This window comes from Mastigoproctus giganteus, chromosome 10, assembly GCF_048544385.1.
Source record: "Mastigoproctus giganteus isolate SK-2022 chromosome 10, ASM4854438v1, whole genome shotgun sequence".
In the NCBI taxonomy this organism is placed as follows: Eukaryota; Metazoa; Arthropoda; class Arachnida; order Uropygi; family Thelyphonidae; genus Mastigoproctus; species Mastigoproctus giganteus.
This window is the reverse complement of record NC_143584.1, coordinates 42,150,832-42,170,501: the sequence shown is the minus strand read 5'-3', so window position 1 is coordinate 42,170,501 and position 19,670 is coordinate 42,150,832. Positions and strand designations below refer to the sequence as shown.

Sequence of the window (19,670 nt, the reverse complement as noted above, 5' to 3'; positions counted from 1 at the left end):
ACTTGATCATCACGCACACAGCGGCAACATTAAGGGCAGAATGAGCTGGTCCCACAAGAACTTGTTATTGTTGGTGACTCTATTGTCAGGGAGATGGGAAATATATTGTGCAAAAAGGAGAGGTGGAATAGGACCAGAGTATGTCTGGCAGGGACAAAATTTGATGATATTGTAGAGCAGATATCATCTTTTAAGGGCACAAAGAGTCAACTGTTGTACACATCGGCACTAATGACATTAAGAGTAGGAGATCTGTGGAATTACTTAACAAGTACAGGTGAATGTTGAAAAAAAGTTGCGAGTTAGATAGCGTTAGTTAGCGTAAGCTTAGTATAGTATAGTATATAATATTATCAATTAATCAGTAAAATTTATTAATCTTGTTAAACTTCATTGTCAATTAAATTGTACTTTTTTTAACTAAATACATATAAAAACTTAGATTTTACAAAGGTAACATTATTAATTAATACATAACTTGATACGGAAGTTATATAACGAAACTCGGAGATAATACTCAATACTGAAAAAAAAAAACATAGCGTTATAACTGCATTGGGATATAAGTTTAGGGTTATAATTTTGTATTGAAATTGAATCAAAATCATGACTCAGAGTAGAGCAGCAAAGCAAAAGGCTCAAGATAATGGGAATGCTATGGCTCAGGGGAGAACTGAGGGGGGGGGGGGCAGTTGCCCTCTGAATCATAGCCTTTTAAAATGCACTGCTTGTTTGATGTTTGTAGAGCAATCAGGAACAGGACATGATATTGCCAAGGGGAATGTCTCTGTGTGTGCGCACGATGTAAGAAGTGTCAGGAATTGAGGCAACAACTCAGCGTTATTATGGGCCTATATGAGAGCTTGAAGAACAGGGTGGATACCCGCGAAGTATCAAAATTGAGGGGCCAATCAAGCTCTGAGCTGCCCCCATAAATGCCAGAGCTTGCACTTGATCATCATGCAACACAGCAGCAACCACCAAGGCAAATTGTGCTGGTCCCAAAGAAACTAGTAATTATTGGTGACTATTGTCAGGGAAACGGGGAACATGTTGTGTAAAAAGGATAGGTGGAACAGGACCACGGTATGTCTGCCAGGGGCAAAGGTTGATGACGTACAGCAGATATCATCTTTAAAGGGCACAAAACGTGATATTGTTCTACACATTGGCACTAATGATATTAAGAGTAGGAGACCGGCGGAATTACTTAACAAGTACAGGTCACTGTTGAAAAAAAGCCGTGAATTAGGGTTGAATTTGAAAGTGTCTGCAATTCTGCCAGACACGATAGGAGGGAGTATATGATGAGAGCATTGTCGATTAATTCGGCCCTGGAGAGATTGTGCAAGGCTCAAGGGCTAGAATTTTTCTCTGCCTGGTCTGTGCTTGTTAACAGTAGAGACTTCTACAGGGATCGGATACACTTAAATAGAAATGGTGCAAGAATATTTGCTGATGCTATCGAGACAGTGTTAGGTGGGACGGAAAACTGCTAGCTTGGGGGGGAGGATACACGGACTAATAGATTAATAGTAGCCACTGGCAGAGGTGAAATTGATTCTTGCACTGCTTCTATTGGAATGAGCAGCAGCCTGGAAAACAAGATGCAAGGGATTTCAGAGACTGCTGGGAGTCATTGCAGTACAAGCAATCACATGGGTTGTGTTAAGGTAGCTAAGAATAGGAATAGGTGCATGTATACTTGCGTATACACCAATGCTAGGAGTTTGGTAAATAAATTTGATGAATTTGAGTTGTTGGTCAAAACATCAAAAGCAGATATTGTTGGGATATCAGAGAAGTGGTCTTACAAAGATAAAAGGAATGCAAAACTGGAATTTGGGGGATTACAATATGTACAGGAAGTATAGACAGAATAGGAGGGGAGGAGGGGTTATGCTATAAGATAAGAAACACAAAATCCAAGGAAGTGCAGCCAGTTGAAATCGCTGGACAGTGCAGTGTCATGTTGGTTTGGTGGGACATAGGAACTGGGACAACAAAACTGAGAGTAGGAGTGTGTTATAAGCCTAATGACCCTGATGAGTACAATAAAAAAACTGTATAGGGAAAGAGAGTGGGCCAGTAAATCAGAATGTCTTATAATGGGGGATTTTAATTTTTCAGATATTGACTGGAATTTGCGGGTTAGTCATTCACACACACTAGCAAGGCTTTTGTGGATTTATTGGATGATTGTTGTCTACAACAGCATGTTCAGGAGGCAACTAGAGGGAGTAATAATCTTGATCTGATTATCAATAGTGATTGTTCATGCCTTAAGAATCTGCAGATAAAGAAACCACTTTTTTTTTTTTTTTTTGTTTTTTTTTTTGGTAGTTGTTGGCGCATAGGCTTCTGTGGCCATAATGCACCTCCCAAAGTTTTTGCAGTACTTTGATCCAAGCCCGAGGCGGGAATCGAACCCGCGACCTTTGGGTTGCTAGGCAGGCACTTTACCCACCTGGCTAGCCCGGTCGGCCAAAGAAACCACTAGGTGGCAGTGACCACAGTATGGTGAAGTAGGATTTACTCAAAGAGGTAATACCATCAGGGGTAAAGGGAAGGGTTTTTGCTTTTGCAAAGACAACTACAGAGGTCTGAGGCAGTATTTATATTCTATACAGCGGGACCAACTGATGATGTTACCAACAGCAAATTAAAAATGGGAGGCATTCAAAGAATTAACCTTGGAAGCTACTAGGCTTTACATACCACTAAGAAATATTAGCATTAGCATTAGTAGAGGCATATTTATTTAGGCTATCAACTCTTACAACAAAGGAAAGGATGGAAGTCTGTTCCACCAACTAACTACCCACTGGCTAAAGGCAAACTTCCGCATATCTATCCTACATCTGTCTTTCCTCAATTTGAATTTATGCCCTGTCAGGTGATTATTCTGAGCAAGAGGAAGAATCCCATCAGCATTGAGCATGCTCAAACCATTCAAGGTTTTATACACTTCAATAAGATCAATTCGCAGGTGCCTAGTCTCCAGACACTGTAATTTGCAACATTTAAGCCTTTCTTCGTAAGAGCAACCCTTTGTTCCATTCACTAATCTTGTTGCCCTTCGCTGTACTCATTCCAACAGTTCTACATCCTTCTTAAAATGAGGCCTCCAGACCTGTATACAGTACTCAAGGTGGTGCCTGACATTGCCTTATACAAGGGAATAATCACCTCCTTATTCCTGCTAGAAAAATTCCTATATATCATTGACAAGACACTATGAGATACTCTTGCAGACTGACTGCACCGTTCAGAAAACTTCGCATCTGCCTGCACAATTACCCCACAGGTCCTTTTCGTTCTCTACCACTGTCAGTATAGTACCACAGAGTTGATATGTCACTCTGGGGTTACTGCTTCCCATATGTAGTACTTTACATTTGTCAATGTTAAACTTCATTTGCCATATGTAGTACTTATCTGCTCAACTTTTCTAGATTCTGTTGCAGCAGCGTACTCTCATTAGTGTCCTTAACAACCCTGCCATCCTTCGTATCGTCTGAAAACATGGACATTAAGCTTGATATACCATCACCAATATCATTTATAAATACAGAAAACAACAATGGACCCAACACTGAACCCTGAGGGACTCCACTAATAACATTAGTCCACAATTAGTCCACTTATCTTGGAAGTCACAAGGCTTTACATACCAACTAAGAAATATTGTTCAAGGTTTAGTCCTAAATGGATGTCAGATGAACTAATGAGACGTGGCAGAGAAGAAAAATGCATGGGATACATCTGTAACCAAGTCACAAAGGAGATTGAGCAGGCAAAGGCAGATTATGAGAAATCCTAATGCTGGTAAAATTACTGACTCAGTATGAAGCATGCTGGTAAAATTAATGACAGTATGAAGCATGCTGGTAAAATTACTGACTCAGCAATTGTATGTTATATCAAGTTTTTCGCCACAATTTCGGCAATGTCATAGCTTGCTTCTTGAACTGTGTCAGAAATAGTTGTAATTTTGGTCCACTGTTCAAACTGGAGTGTGTGATCAGCTATAAGCGTTTTAAAGTATTCAATTAGTTTCTCGCATAAAAATGTGGGTGCTTTTTGTGATGGTGTATTTTCAGCTTACTTGGAACCATAGCGTGGTTTGCTAGTTTCTCACTACGAACAGCACACTTAGGACTTGGCCGCTCTTCTCCAGATGAAAAGAATCCGATAGACAAATATTCTTCATTATACTGGCACACGGCAGTTTTATAAGTAATACTAACTGCACTATGTGTTATACTACCAGAACTACCTACACTTGATTCACTTCATCATCTAACTTAAGTTTTTTAATTAGAAATCTGTCCATGTCTAATAAGCCCTAAAAAAATAAAAATCAACTACATTCAGAAATAACAAAATAGAAATAAACAAAAATGCAGCAGTGCAAACTCACACGGAATATCACACTCAATGAGAACAACAGCTGACTGAAGACTGACACTGATGGCTTGACAATGGTGAAAGGTAGTGTGGTAAAAGTACATTGCAGAGTTATTTTGGGATCTGGAACAACAGGGATGGAAGTTCATGGTATTTTACTATAATATCTTTTTTTTATTAAACTGTTATTGTTTTCATTCTTATCGGCCTTTCGTGAAAATTATACAGTACTTCTAAAATTTACCCTGACGATATTTTCCCCCCAATTTTTTTCTTGCTTCTTTTCTACCTTCCCCCAAACTCCACGGCACACCAGTTTAAAATCGCTGCTCTATGTGAATGCAGTGTACCTATATAAGCGCCAAGTGGTGGGCTTGTCCACTAGTGAGAGGGATGAAAGCGTCGCATTGCCCAAGGTATCCCATGAATTCTGTCCTTACAGTGTACACTATGTATAATCTAGAATAATAACATTCTTGAATGGAATTCTCTCTCTACATTTTTGATTAGACATCAAATGGTGTATGTTTCTGATTTCAATTTATTTTCAAGAATTATTTTAATTTTAATTATTTCACATTTAAAATTGCAGCAATAAACATTTAATACTTTTGAACTTCACCTCCTCTAGCTAAGATAGTGCATGGACCAAATGATTTTCTGTAGTTCTGTCAACCATATAGAGGCACATGTTTTATATTTGCATTTCACTCAGATCCTCTGCTTTGACACTTCAATTCCTGAAACTATGCAACATTTGCACAGTGGTTTTCTTTCTTTCTCTCTCTCTCTCTCTCTCTCTCTCTCTCTCTCTCTCTCTCTCTGCTCTAAATCATAGTTAGTAAAAGAATTTTTCAGTCAAAGTATATGAATCCAATGTAAACGAACTATTTATTTAAGGCATTTCCTGTCAGCAGATTTTAATATAGAATTAATATAGAAAGAATCTTGGTTTTGATTGAATAGCATTATTAGTGACAAAAGATCCAAAAAAGCAAGCTTATATACAGCATCAACCTAAAAAAAAAAACACTTCCCAATCAACTATCCATTTCCTCCAATATCTGTCTAGTTCCTCCCCTTGAATTTATTTAAGCTATCAACTACCATAACAGCAGATGAAATGAAAGTTTGTTCCAAAAATCAGCTATCACCTGGCCAAATGCAAACTTCCACATATCTATTCAGCAAACACCCTTCCTCAATTTGAATTTATGCCCCCTGATGTGCACAGTATGAGCAAAAGGAAGAACCCCACCAGCACTGAGCTTGCTTAATACATTCAAAGCCTTAAACCCCTCATTCAGATCACCTTGCAGATGCTGCAATTTGCAGAACTTAAGCCTTTCTTGGTAAGAGCTTGGTCTAGCAACTACTCCTTCCTAAAATGAGGCCTCCAGACCTGTATGCAGTAATCAAGGTGTAGTAATCATTGCCTTATACAAGGGGATAATCGCCTCTTTATCCCTGCTAGCACAATTCTTATACAGGCAACTCTCGGTTTATGAACGTTCGATTTACGAACATTCACTATAACGAACGTCAGAATCATTCAAAATTTCTTAGAAGTTGCCAATAGATAGTTCCTTATAAAACCAAATGCCAAACATATACTGAACATGATTGTAAGATTTAAATAAAGAAACATTTAAAAGATGTATTTATTACAATAATTACTAGGAAATTGTTACCTGAAATTGTTTCTGTTACCCATATGAAGTACTTTGAACTGGGCAATAAAATGGACCTCGACCTTGATATGATTGACGTAAGAGAGCTCTTGGACTTGCATTTTGAGGAATTAACAACCAATGAAATAAATGAAATAGAGACACATCTAAATTCTGAAGTAACAGAAGAACCTGATATTCCACAGCCTCCCAGAACATTTACAAGGCAGAAAATGGCTGCAGCTTTTAAATCAATTTCTGAGGGGTTGGCAATCATTGAAGAAGATGCAAATATGGGAAGAACTGCAAAAGTGAAAAGAGGCATTTATGACTGTCTAGCATGCTACAGTGAGATTTTTGAAGAAAAAAAAAAAAAAAAGAATCTAACTGTGCAATATTCTATATAAACATTTTAAAAAATGTGGAAAAACCAGCTGTTTCTTTGTTATCAGATGCCCTTCCATCTAGCTCACCTGCACCTAGTGTCACTTATGTGGAAAATATTGAACTCTGATGAAGATATTGACGAATAAAAGTTGAATACATAGGTATGCACAGTACATATATTATGTTAGTACTCATTTTCTTTATTTCTATTTGGTAACTCTTTATATTTTTAATTAAAATTAACAAGTACAATATCTTGTTTTTTTATTCTTTTTTATTTTATTTTACGTTATATACGATAAACTATAAGGCATACATACATTATAATAAAATGTATTGCATAGACCATTTGATGTTTAGTACATAGTTTTAAAGCTTTAAAATGGCTGCTAATTTATATGATACGTATCGTAAAAGCTCAGGAACAAAACGTATGATGAACGTCTTGGAACGGAACTCGTTCATAAACTGAGAGTTGCCTGTATATCCTTAACAAAACTCCACACCTGCTCTGGCAGCCCGTCTGCACTGCTCAGAGAACTTCATATCTGACTACACAATTACCACCAGGTATTTTTCATTCAACTCCTCCCTGAGTGTAGTACCACACAGTTGGTACTACACTCTTGGGTTACTGCTACCCATATAAAGTACTTTGCATTTCTCAATGTTAAACTTCAGTTGCCACTTCTCAGCCCATCTGCCTAACTTTTCTAGATCCTGTTGCAGTAGCATACTGTTTTTACTGTCATTAACAACCCTACCAACCTTTGTATCATCTGGAAACTTGATCATTAAGTCTGATATACCTTCATCGATAACATTGATAAATACACAAAACAACAATGGGCCCAGCACCAAACCCTGGGGTACTCCACTAAAACATTAGTTCATGAAGAGCAGTATCCATTAGGTAGGTGGTCATAATGTTTTTACTGGATAATATACACATACAAATGTACATATACACACAAATAAAGATTAAACAGGTTTTATTTGTTACAGCAACTGATGACACTGGTATATCTTAAAAACATTTTTGTTTTATTGCAAATGGATGAACTTATACAATTTTAGGTTCCGATCAATCCGCAATTAATTTTGCCCTATGAAATCAATATTTTGTGCAAATGAAAAACAGTGAATGGAGTACTCAGAACAAAATATGTATGCATTTGAAGATTCAGAGAAAGTTTCCAGTACAGGCTATTAAAAAGAAACTGCAATGTATAAGTTACTTGGTCATCTTGTTAAATCAAAATTTTTTACTTTTATTTAGTGTTTCAAGACTGTATCTTCTTTGTCTTCCTGTAACAAATTGTAAAAGTTGCTGTAACAAATAAAACAGGTTTTATTTGTTACAGCAACTGATGACACTGGTATATCTTAAAAACATTTTTGTTTTATTGCAAATGGATGAACTTATACAATTTTAGGTTCCGATCAATCCGCAATTAATTTTGCCCTATGAAATCAATATTTTGTGCAAATGAAAAACAGTGAATGGAGTACTCAGAACAAAATATGTATGCATTTGAAGATTCAGAGAAAGTTTCCAGTACAGGCTATTAAAAAGAAACTGCAATGTATAAGTTACTTGGTCATCTTGTTAAATCAAAATTTTTTACTTTTATTTAGTGTTTCAAGACTGTATCTTCTTTGTCTTCCCCCCCATTATATTATATTAATTATTATATTAATTTTGCCCTATGAAATCAATATTTTGTGCAAATGAAAAACAGTGAATGGAGTACTCAGAACAAAATATGTATGCATTTGAAGATTCAGAGAAAGTTTCCAGTACAGGCTATTAAAAAGAAACTGCAATGTATAAGTTACTTGGTCATCTTGTTAAATCGAAATTTTTTACTTTTATTTAGTGTTTCAAGACTGTATCTTCTTTGTCTTCCCCCCCCCCATGGATGACTTTCCATTTCTTGAAAGGTTCTGTGGAAAGTAGTCAAGGTAGCTATTCAGAAAATGAACTTCTGCACACATGTTGCACCCCAGTGTTTTGAAAATGATATGTTGACAATCTTCTTGTGGCCTTTAATTGTTAAAGGCCAAACAATTTAAGAATGTTATGAAAAAAGTGTGTCCCTCCATTCTTAATCATATTTTGCCTCTTCTATACGCACGCACGCACGCACACACAGCTTTAAGTTTCATGCTCTTTTATTTTACCTTGTTTTATATTGCATAATTTTTACTTGTGTAAATATTTATGTTTGAAATTATTATATATAAAATTTATTTATTTTCAAAGTTATTATTAAATGATGAATAATGCTAGTAAGATTCATTATTTAAAGAATAAAATACCTCACCTAAACTATTTGAACTAGCAGTCTCTCTGTCACTTCCTGAATCTTTCTCCATACTGTTAACACCATTCACAATATTCATTAGATATACTGCTGCCCATGCAAATGGCATTCTATATTTTCCTAGTCGCTCACAGCATACAGCAGCATTGTTTTTCACTTTATCACGATTCTAAACAAATAAATTTAACATGTGATGTCTGGTGTTGTTAATTAATTATGATCTGAATCACCAAGAAATTATATATTCTTACAGTTATTACTTAACAGATAATATCTGGAAACTTAGTACTCTTTGGTTATACAGCATTCATTCAAATGTTCTGCACATATTTAGAAACAATATAGGAACACTGAATTTGGGCTTTGAGACAAAGGCAATGCATAAAAAAAAATAAAAATATAAATAAAAAATATAAATACATGAAACAATCATCCTCTAAAAATAAGTCTCTAAGCATATACAAAATACAATAACTGTGTTAGTTAAACTCAAGACATTCCATAATTATAAGCATTAAATTCACATTAAAGTTTTACAAATAACCTTCATAAATAGATAAGATAAAATGAAATTATTCAGAGAATTACCCATATTTACAGAAGACTCTGAACAGTTTCCATTAAGAATGTGGTAATACATGATAAATTTGAAATTCAATGAACAAACTGCATGAGTTTAAAGTAACTTCATTGTAAAAGGACACTATATTGCGAAAACAAGTTAAGCAGCTCTGAAATTTAAACCACACTTGCCATCAAAGTGTCCATAATAAGCATAAAAGCAACTTTATTCACACTAAGTAATAGATAAAAGAAATCAATAAATTAGTCAAGGAGTGGAGTTCAGCGACTTCCGACAGTGAATCAACAGAGGATGACAAGGCAGAAAACAAGCCGATCGAGCCAATGGAGTGAAGTAGCAATATCCTAGGCTCCCACTGGGGTGGTGTAATCAAATGGATACAAATGTATGCTACAGAGAAACATTCAGGTAGACCACAGAAATTGACACAAAAAGACCTATAAGGTATAATTAATGGGGACTAACATGTATGTTGTACCCAAGATATGGCCTAACCATTGCCTTATACAGTGAATAATGACATCTCTATATCTGATGGTAAAATTCCTCTATATCACTGTAAAAAATCCCATGAGCTATCCAACAGACCAGCTGAACCAGTCATGAGCATAACTGAGACTCATAATATAAATATTGATTATATGCAAATCAGATGATTATAAAACCAACAACAGTAAAACTGAACAAAAAAACAGGAGAGAGACTATTCTGAGTGAAAAGAGAGCTTTACCTTTGATACCATCATATTGAATCCTTCCACTGCAGTTTCTAAATTTTTTTCTCTTCTTCTTCAGTTTTCTTGCTCTTGATTTTAATTGACTAATCTGTATATAGCAGATTATTTTGATTATGAATCATTCCGTTATCAAGCTCAATTCATTATGCCCATTGCTAGTCTGTACTGCTCGCAGAAATTCATTTCTGGCTGCACAATTACTATCAGGTCTTTTTTGTTCTTCATTTTTATGAGTGCGGTACGATACAGTTGGTATGCTATTCTGGAATTACTGCTACCTTATGCAGTATCCGTTAAGAGTCAATGTTAAACTTCAATTACCTCTTCTTGCCCCACCTGCCTAGTTATCTTCTTGTTGTAGCAGCATACCCGGATTACACTAATTAATCACCTTGCCAACCTTTGTAAAATTTGCAAACTTAGACATTTATGACTAATATGTCTTCATCAATATTATTAATAAATATTGAAAACAACAATGGGTCCAGCACTGAACTCTGGGGAATTTCACTAATCGCGTTACTCTGTGAAGAGCAGTGCACATTGATAATCACCCTATAGCTTCTCCCACTCAAACATCCCTTTATCCATAGCAGTAAAATACAGGCAGATACAAAGTCCTCTGAATAGTGCAGCGCAAGCTGCTAGGACTCTTTCAGTTCTGTGAATGTTATACACAAATTTTGCAAGAATAGGTAACAACAGCCTTCTCCACTGGGAAAGCATTAGTAGAGGCATTTGATGCAAGAAAGCAAGCTTATGCAGCATCAGCCAAAAAAAAAAAAAAAAAAAAACCCACTTCCACTTCACCCCTCTGTTCGTTCGAAATACCTGTCCAGCTGAACCTTAAACTTATTTAGGCTATCAACTTCCACGACAAGGGATGGAAGTCTGTTCCACCTACCAACCACCCGCTGGCTAAAGTCAAATTTCCGCACATCTATCCTACATCTGTCTTTCCTCAACTTGAATTTATGCTCTCTCAGGTGATTATTCTGAGCAAGAGGAAGAATCCCATCAGAATTGAGCATGCTCAAACCATTCAAGGCTTTGTACACCTCTATCAGATGACCTTGCTGGCGCCTAGTCTCCAGACACTGTAATTCGCAAAACTTAAGCCTTTCTTCGTAAGAGCACCCCTTTGTTCCATTCACTAATCTTGTTGCCCTTCTCTGTACTCGTTCCAGCAGCTCTACATCCTTCTTGAAATGAGGCCTCCAGGCCTGTATACAGTACTCTAGGTGTGGCCTGACCATTGCCTTATAAAAGGGAATAATCACCTCCTTATCCCTGCTAGAAAAATTCCAATATATCAATGACAATACACCATGAGCTACTCTTGCAGCCCGTCTGCACTGCTCAGAGAACTTCATATCTGCCTGCACAACCACCCACAGGTCCCTTTCATTCTCTACCACTGTCAGTGTAGAACCACAGAGTTGATATGTTGCTCTGGGGTTGCTGTTTCCTATATGTAGTACTTTACATTTGTCAATGTTAAACTTCATTTGCTACCTCTCAGCCCATCTGCTCAACCTTTCCAGATCCTGTTGCAGCAGCATAGTGTCAATAGTGTCCTTGACAACCCTGCCAACCTTCGTATCGTCTGCAAACTTGGACATTAAGCTTGATATACCATCATCAATATCATTTATAAATACAGAAAACAATAAAGGACCCAATACTGAACCCTGAGGGACTCCACTATTAACATTAGTCCACGATGAGCAGTGTCCATTGATTACCACTCTCTGTCTTCTCCCCCTCAACCACCCCTTTATATATAGCAGCAATTTGCCTCCAATGCCACACTGCTCCAATTTGTGCAGCAGTCTTCCATGTGCAACAGTATCAAAAGCCTTTCTAAGATCCAAGTATATAATATCAAAGTTATTCCCTGCATCCAGTTCTTTTGTGACTGCATCATAGTATCCAATCAAATTGGTCAGGCAAGACTTCCCCTTAACAAAACCATGCTGAGTCCGAGCTATAACTGAAGTCTTGTCTAGATGATCCTGCAGTGCTTCTTTAACCAGTGCCTCCATTAATTTTCCTGGAACAGAAGTTAAACTCACAGGTCTATAATTACTTGTGTCAGCCTTTGATCCTCCTTTGTGAATTGGGGTCACATTTGCACATCTCCAGTCCATGGGTACATCCCTTGAGTCCAAGAAAGCTCTCATAATTATGGCTAAGGATTTGCTTACTTCCTTTGCTGCCTCCTTTAATATAACTGGATAGATCCCATCCACCCCAGGTGCCTTTCTTGTGTTTATCTTCAACAATTTCTCCTCCACTTTACTCTCAGTTATTACAAGATTCTCTAGCTTACTGCCAGAGTTGAATACACCTCTGGCATTCCCTTCGCTGAATAACTCCTCATGTATGAATGTCGATGCAAAATATTCATTTAGTTTGTTAGCTACCTGAGCAGGATCATCAACAGTTGACCCATCGATATCAAGTGGACCAATCTGATTCATCCCCTTCCTTCTAGAGTTTACATAAGTAAAGAACTCTTTACTGTTTTTCTTTGCATCCCTTACCAGGGATTTCTCGTAATCTGCCTTCGCCTGCCTAACCTCCTTTGTAACTTGGTTACAGATCAACTTGTATCTATCATAGGCTTCTGTGTCACGTGTTAATTTGAATGTATCCCATGCCTTTTTCTTCTCTGCAATATGCCTCATTAGTTCATCTGACATCCATTTAGGCCTAAACCTTGAACAATATTTCTTAGTTGGTATGTAAAGCCTAGTATCTTCCAAGATACGTTCTTTGAATGCTTCCCGTTTTGAATGTGCTGTTGGTAACATCATCAGTTGATCCCACTGTATAGAATTTAAATACTGTCTCAGTCCATCGTAGTCGCCTTTACGAAAGCAATACCCCTTTCCTTTACCCCAATGGTAGTTACCTCTTTGAGTAAATCCCACTTAAGAACACTGTGATCACTGCAACCTAGTGGTTCATTTATCTGCAGATTTTTAATGCATGAAGAATCACTACTGATAATCAAATCAAGAGCATTACTCCCTCTAGTTGCCTCGCGAACATGCTGATGTAGAAAACAATCATCCAATAAATTCACAAAGGCCTTGCTAGTGTTTGAGTGACCAGCCCCCAAATTCCAGTCAATATCTGGGAAATTAAATCCCCCATTCTGATTTACTAGCTGATTCTGATTTACTGACTCTCTGATTTACTGGCCCACTCTATTTCTCTGTACAGTTTCTTATTATTATATTCATCAGAGTCATTAGGCCTATAGCACACTCCTACTCTCAATTTTGATCTCCCAATGCTTATGTCACACCAAACTGACTCGACACTGCACTGTCCAGTGATGTCGACTGGCTTCACTTCCTTGGATTTTGTGTTTCTTAACTAATAGCATAACTCCTCCTCCCTTCCTATCCTTTCTGTAGACATTGTACTCCCCAAATTCCAGTTCTGCATTCCTTATACCTGTGTGACACCACATCTCTGAAATCCCAACAATATCTGCCTTTGATGTTTTGAGCAATACCTCAAATTCATCAAATTTATTTACTAAACTCTTAGCATTGGTGTACACGCACGTATACATGCACCTGCTCTTCCTCTTAGCCACCCTAACACAACCCATGTGGTTACTTGTACCCCCATGATTCCCAGCAGTCTCTGAAATATCCTGCATCTTATTTTCCAGGCTGCTGCTCATTCCAATAAAAGCAGTGCAAGAATCACTTTCTCCTCTGCCAGTGGCTACTGTTAATCTATTAGTCCTTGTATCCCCCCAATCTAGCAGTTTTCCGAGCCACCTAACACTGACTCGATAGCATCAGCAAACATTCTTGCACCCTTTCTATTTAAGTGTATCCTATCCCTGTAGAAGCAGTCTCTCCTGTTAACAAGAAGCTCTGCCTATTCGAGGAGTTTTTGAGTGGTATGAGTTGAAGAAGTTAATGTCCCTTTCATTCTTCTATACCGTTTCTTTTCCTCTTCCACTCCTATTACTTTTCCTCTACCTTTTTGCTTTTCTAAGTCTAATAGGGACAACTGGATAGTCGAGTTATTATCCCACATAAATACAAAATAGCCCTGAAACGGTGCAACAGTCATCCCCACTGGGGAAGTGTTGCCTATTCAAGGAGTTTTTGAGTGGTGTGAGCTGAAAGAATTACTGTCCCTTTCATTCTTCTACACCATTTCTTTTCCTCTTCCACTCCTACTATTACTTTCCATCTACTTTTTTTCTTTTCTAAGTCTAATAGGGAAAAGTGGATAATCGAGTTATTATTATACACATATACAAAATAGCCCTGAAACAGTGTCGTCTGGGTGGTGGAATCCATCTGAGAATAAATAACAATAGTCTTCTCCTCAGGTGAAGCGTTACTTATTCGAAGTAATGCAATATCATGGAAACTCATTGTGAAGGTATTCACAATATGAGATATAACTTAAAACGATGCCGCCTTGCAAATATTCTGTTAATTCAGATTTGGCTATGTATTAATAATGCTACTGCACTTAACTTATACATAGTAGATAGTACATTAAAATATTTGAAGCTGCGCTTTCTTTTTCGGGAAGCAAGCACAATATCAATTGAAAATATGCCACAGAAACAGCAAAAGGTATACATTTATTTTCCAGTTAGCCATACCCTCAGCTCTGTGGTGAGGGTATGTACCATACCCTCACATCAGTGGGTATGCTACATACCCTCTGTGGGTAATATAATAATAGTGAGGGTAATATAGTACACATGTGGAGGCTCATATTTTGTCGTGATCACCAATTTCAACCAAAGCAGAGACTATTTTTCAGAGAAATATTGTTCAGACTATTTTTCAGAGAAATATTGTTCAAGGTTTAGGCCTAAATGTATGTCAGATGAACTAATGAGACAAGTGGCAGAGAATAAAAATGCATGGGATACATATAAATTAATGGGTAACATGGAAGCCTACGATAGATATCAGCTGGTCTGTAACCAAGTCACGAAGAAGGTTAGGCAGGCGAAGGCAGATTATGAGAAATCTTTGGCAAAAGATGCAAAGAAAAAGAGCAAAGAGTTCTTTACATATGTAAAATATAGAAGGAAGGGGATGAATCAGATTAATCAACTGGATAACGATGGTTCAACTGTTGATGATCCTGCTCAGGTGGCTAACAAACTAAATGAGTATTTTGCATCTATATTCATACACAAGGAGTTATTCAGGGAGGAGAATGCCAGAAGTGAATTAAACTCTGGCAGTGAGCTAGATGAGTGTAATAACTGAGAGGAAAGTGGAGGAGAAACTGTTGAAGATAAACATAAGAAAGGCACCTGGGATGGATGGGATCTATCTAGTTATATTAAAGCAGGCAGCAAAGGAAGTAAGTAAACCCTTAGCCATAATCATAAGAGCTTCTTTGGACTCAGGGGAGGTAACCATGTACTGGAGATGTGCAAATGTGATCCCAATTCACAAAGGAGGATCAAAGGTCGACACAAGTAATTATAGACCTATTAGTTTAACTTCTATTCCAGGGAAATTAATGGAGGCACTGGTTAAAGAAGCACTGCAGGATCATCTAAACAAGATTTCAGTTATAGCTCGGAGACAGCATGGGTTTGTTAAGGGAAAGTCTTGTCTCACCAATTTGATTGGATACTATGATGTGGTCACAAAGAAATTGGATGCAGGGAATAAATTTGATATCATATATTTGGATCTTGGAAAAGCTTTTGATTCTGTTGCACATGGAAAAATTGGAGGCGAGGCAAATTGCTGCTATGTATAAAGGGATAGTTGAGTGGGAGAAGACAGAGAGTGGTAATCAATGGACACTGCTCTCTGTGGACTAATGTTATTCGTGGAGACCCTCGGGGTTCAGTGTTGGGTCCATTGTTGTTTTCTGTATTTATAAATGATATTGATGATGGTATATCAGGCTTAATGTCCAAGTTTGCAGACAATACGAAGGTTGGGAGGGTTCCTAATGACACTAATGACAGTACGCTGCTGCAACAGGATCTAGAAAAGTTGGGCAGACGAACTCAGAGGTGGCAAATGAAGTTTAACATTCACAAATGTAAAGTAATACATATGGGAAGCAATAACCCCAGAGTAACATATCAACTGTGTGGTACTACACTGACAATGGTAAAGAATGAAAAGGACCTGGGGGTAATTGTGCAGGCAGATATGAACTTTTCTGAGCAGTGCAGATGGTCTGCAAGGGTAGCACATGGTGTCTTGTCAATGATATACAGGAATTTTTCTAGCAGGGATAATGAGGTGATTATCCTCCAATGCAATTAAGGCAATGGTCAGGCCACACCTTGAGTACTGTATACAGGTCTGGAAGCCTCATTTTAAGAAGGATGTAGAGCTGTTCGAACGAGTACAGAGAAGGGCAACAAGATTAGTGAATGGAAAAAAAGTTTTGCTCTTATGAAGAAAGGTTTAAGTTTTGAAGATTATAGTGTTTGGAGACTAGGCACCTGCAAGGCAATCTGACTGAGGTGTATAAAGCCTTGAATGGTTTGAGCATGCTCAATGCTGATGGAATTCTTTCTCTTGCTTATAATAATCACCTGAGAGGGCATAAATTCAAATTGAGGAAAGACAGTTGTAGGATAGATGTGCAGAAGTTTGCTTTTAACCAGGGTGTAGTTGTTTGGTGGAACAGACTTTCATCTTTTGTTGTGAAAGTTGATAGTCTAAATAAAATTAAGGCTGTGCTGAACAGATATTTGGTAGGAACGGAGGGGTGAAATCGGAGCGTGTTTTTTTTTTTTTTTTTTTTTTTTTTTGGCTGATGCTGCATAAGCTTGCTTTCTTGCATCGTATGCCTCTACTAATGCTAATGCTAATAAGCAGGTTTAGTAACACTGTAGATTTTTTCCCTTCACGTTTTTGTTGCAAACCATCCATGTACATAGCATAAACTGTGAAGTTAATTCAAACACTAAGCAAAACATATAAGAATTGTTATTTGTTATTTGGTTTTTTTTAGGGGCATTAGCAACTAAGGCCATATTGCTCCGGGATATGCAGTGGTCATTCCCTGACCTTTCCGCATCCTCCGTATTTGGTGGTGACAGGCTCGAACTCCGGTCTAATCAAGAAGCGTGTGCTACGCACTGCTGCTCCTTCCCACCTGGCTACGGAGGCGCCAATACATATAAGAAACAATGTGCAACAGACAGGGAGATAAACTGTACACTTACTTACATTCCAACTGTCTTTCAATTTCTGAAAGAAAGAGGTAAGAGACAAACAGGCAAGTCTGAACATATTAACCCTCCCCAATATTATACCATCGATCTCTAAGTTTCTGTTGCAAACTATTTGCATACATAGCAGAAACTATCAGAATCACTTCCCTTGCTTCTGCTTAAACATTTAAACAATACAATGCTAAGCAAAACACATAAGGAACAATGTACAATAGACACGCAGATATATCATACATGTACTCTGAATACATCTGTCCTTCAATAACTGAAAAAGACAGGCTGGAGGTGGACAGATAGATAGGGTTCAACATATTAACCAAACTGAACATTACTGCCATCTACGAGCACTTGCAATCATTAATTTGCAGGTATTATGACAGATCACTGTCCTATCTACATCCTTAAATCATAATACATATTATTTGTAAAAACAAAAATCTGTGAAAAATATTTTTAAGAATAATTTCTGAAATGTACACATAAAAATCTTAATCTTCATGATATACTAGTGGAGTTATCTCCACTAGTATATTGTGAAGATGAAAATTTTTGTTGGCCAGTGTAATTTCTCTAATCTTTTCTTAAATTTATTCAAACTGCACACTTTCACAACAACTAATGGAAGTTTGCTCCAATAATCAATTACTGTGGGTGAAAGCAAATTTTGCAACAATTCTTTTCTGATTTTTTTAAGTAAACCCCAAACACAAGAGGTATTAGAACCTATAGTACTTAGTACCGTGCTTGAGGTTGGAGGTTGAGAAGACGAAAGAAGATATTTGTTGACATTGGACTTGAACTTCTGCAGACTGTAATTTTCAGGAAATACGTATGAAGGTTGTTCCAGAAAACGGCAGTTGAATGAATAAACGAGGAAGATGAAAAGCTGGTTCTGAGAGTCTGAAGTTGGACAGTAAATGGATGTTGGCAGGTGGCTGCAAGTGTTCGAATTGTTTTGAAAGAGAGAGTGGGAATTATAGAAGCCAATTCAGAAGAAGAAGAGTGCCCATGGAAGTATCTGTAGAAGAGGCATGTGGCAGAAACAGTACATCTATGAGACAGCGAGTGGAGAGACTCTGTTAGAGATGAATCATTAATTAAACATTAATGAATCATTAATTAAACTAAACATTAATGAATCATTAATTAAACATTAATGATTCATTAATGTTTAGTCTCTAGGAGCAAAGTTTCCGGCATCCCCCTCCCCCCATACTTCTCCTTCAACCCATGCACGGTACTAAGTGCTGAAGGTTTTGATGCCTTTCGTGTTTGGGGTTTTCATAAAAAAAAAAAATAAAAAAAATAACCTATCTGCCCTCTTCTGAATAGAATCAAGAAGCCTGAGAGAGGTTTTGGGGGCACCACCCCAAATGTGGGAACAATATTTCATGGTAGGGCAGATTTGCGATTATGCAGAGTGAGCAGCTGTTTGGAACAAAAGAAACGCCGAGAGTGAAAGAGAAAACCAAGTTTTTTAGATGAAGAGGAAGCAATATTTGTAATGTGCTTGTGCCAAGAGAGATTAGAAGTCAGGGTAATCCCCAAAAGATATATATCGTTTTGCCTAGAAATTGGAGTGTCAACAAAGATAAGCATTGGAGCAGAAGAATCCTTTTTGCGAGATAAAAGAGAAGACTGAGATTTAGAAGGGTTGAAATCAACTAAGTTGTCTTTGCCCCACTGGAGAATTCCCTGAAGATCGGCATTTACAGAATTGGTAGCAGATTTTTGAGAAATTGAAGCGGATTGATAGCATAGTTTTGCTATCATCGGCAAAACGATGGATAGGATTTCCAGTCAATGGAAGAAGGTCATTAATATACAAGAGGAAAAGAGTGGGGGAAAGAACTGAACCTTGGGGGACACCGGCATTAGTGGAGAAGTTAGAAGACAGAGAGCCATCTACCATCACCCTCAGTGAGCGATCAGAGAGAAAATTGGATAACCAATTACAAAAAACAGTTGGCAAACCATAAGATGGAAGCTTGTTTAGAAGACCTTAATGCCAGACACAATGGAGAGCCTTTGAGATGTCAAGAGCAACAACTTGTGTTTCACCGAACCTTTCCACTGAATTAGTCCATAAATGGGTAACATAAGCCAGAATATCACCAGTGGATCGACACTGACAGAATCCATACTGGCGATCTTTGATCAGACCGAAGGTTTCTAGGTAGTTAAAGAGTTGGTGATTAATTGATTTCTCCATTACTTTAGAAAGAGTAGAAGTAATTGCAATGGGACAATAATTGGATGGGACGGATTCGTCGCCCTTTTTTGGGAACTCGCTGGATATGAGCAAATTTCCAAGCAGAAGGAAAAACACCTTTGGAAG

The 19,670-nt window shown here is 37.6% G+C and overlaps 1 protein-coding gene across 1 annotated transcript in view; it reads right to left on the bottom strand.

The window, feature by feature from the left end:
- The window catches only part of Zir (dedicator of cytokinesis), an 869,757-nt gene that overhangs the window by 685,079 nt on the left and 165,008 nt on the right, over positions 1-19,670 (bottom strand). The window contains 1 exon segment of the mRNA XM_090382918.1: positions 8,795-8,963. Within this exon segment, the coding sequence (XP_090239044.1) occupies positions 8,795-8,963 (169 nt within the window).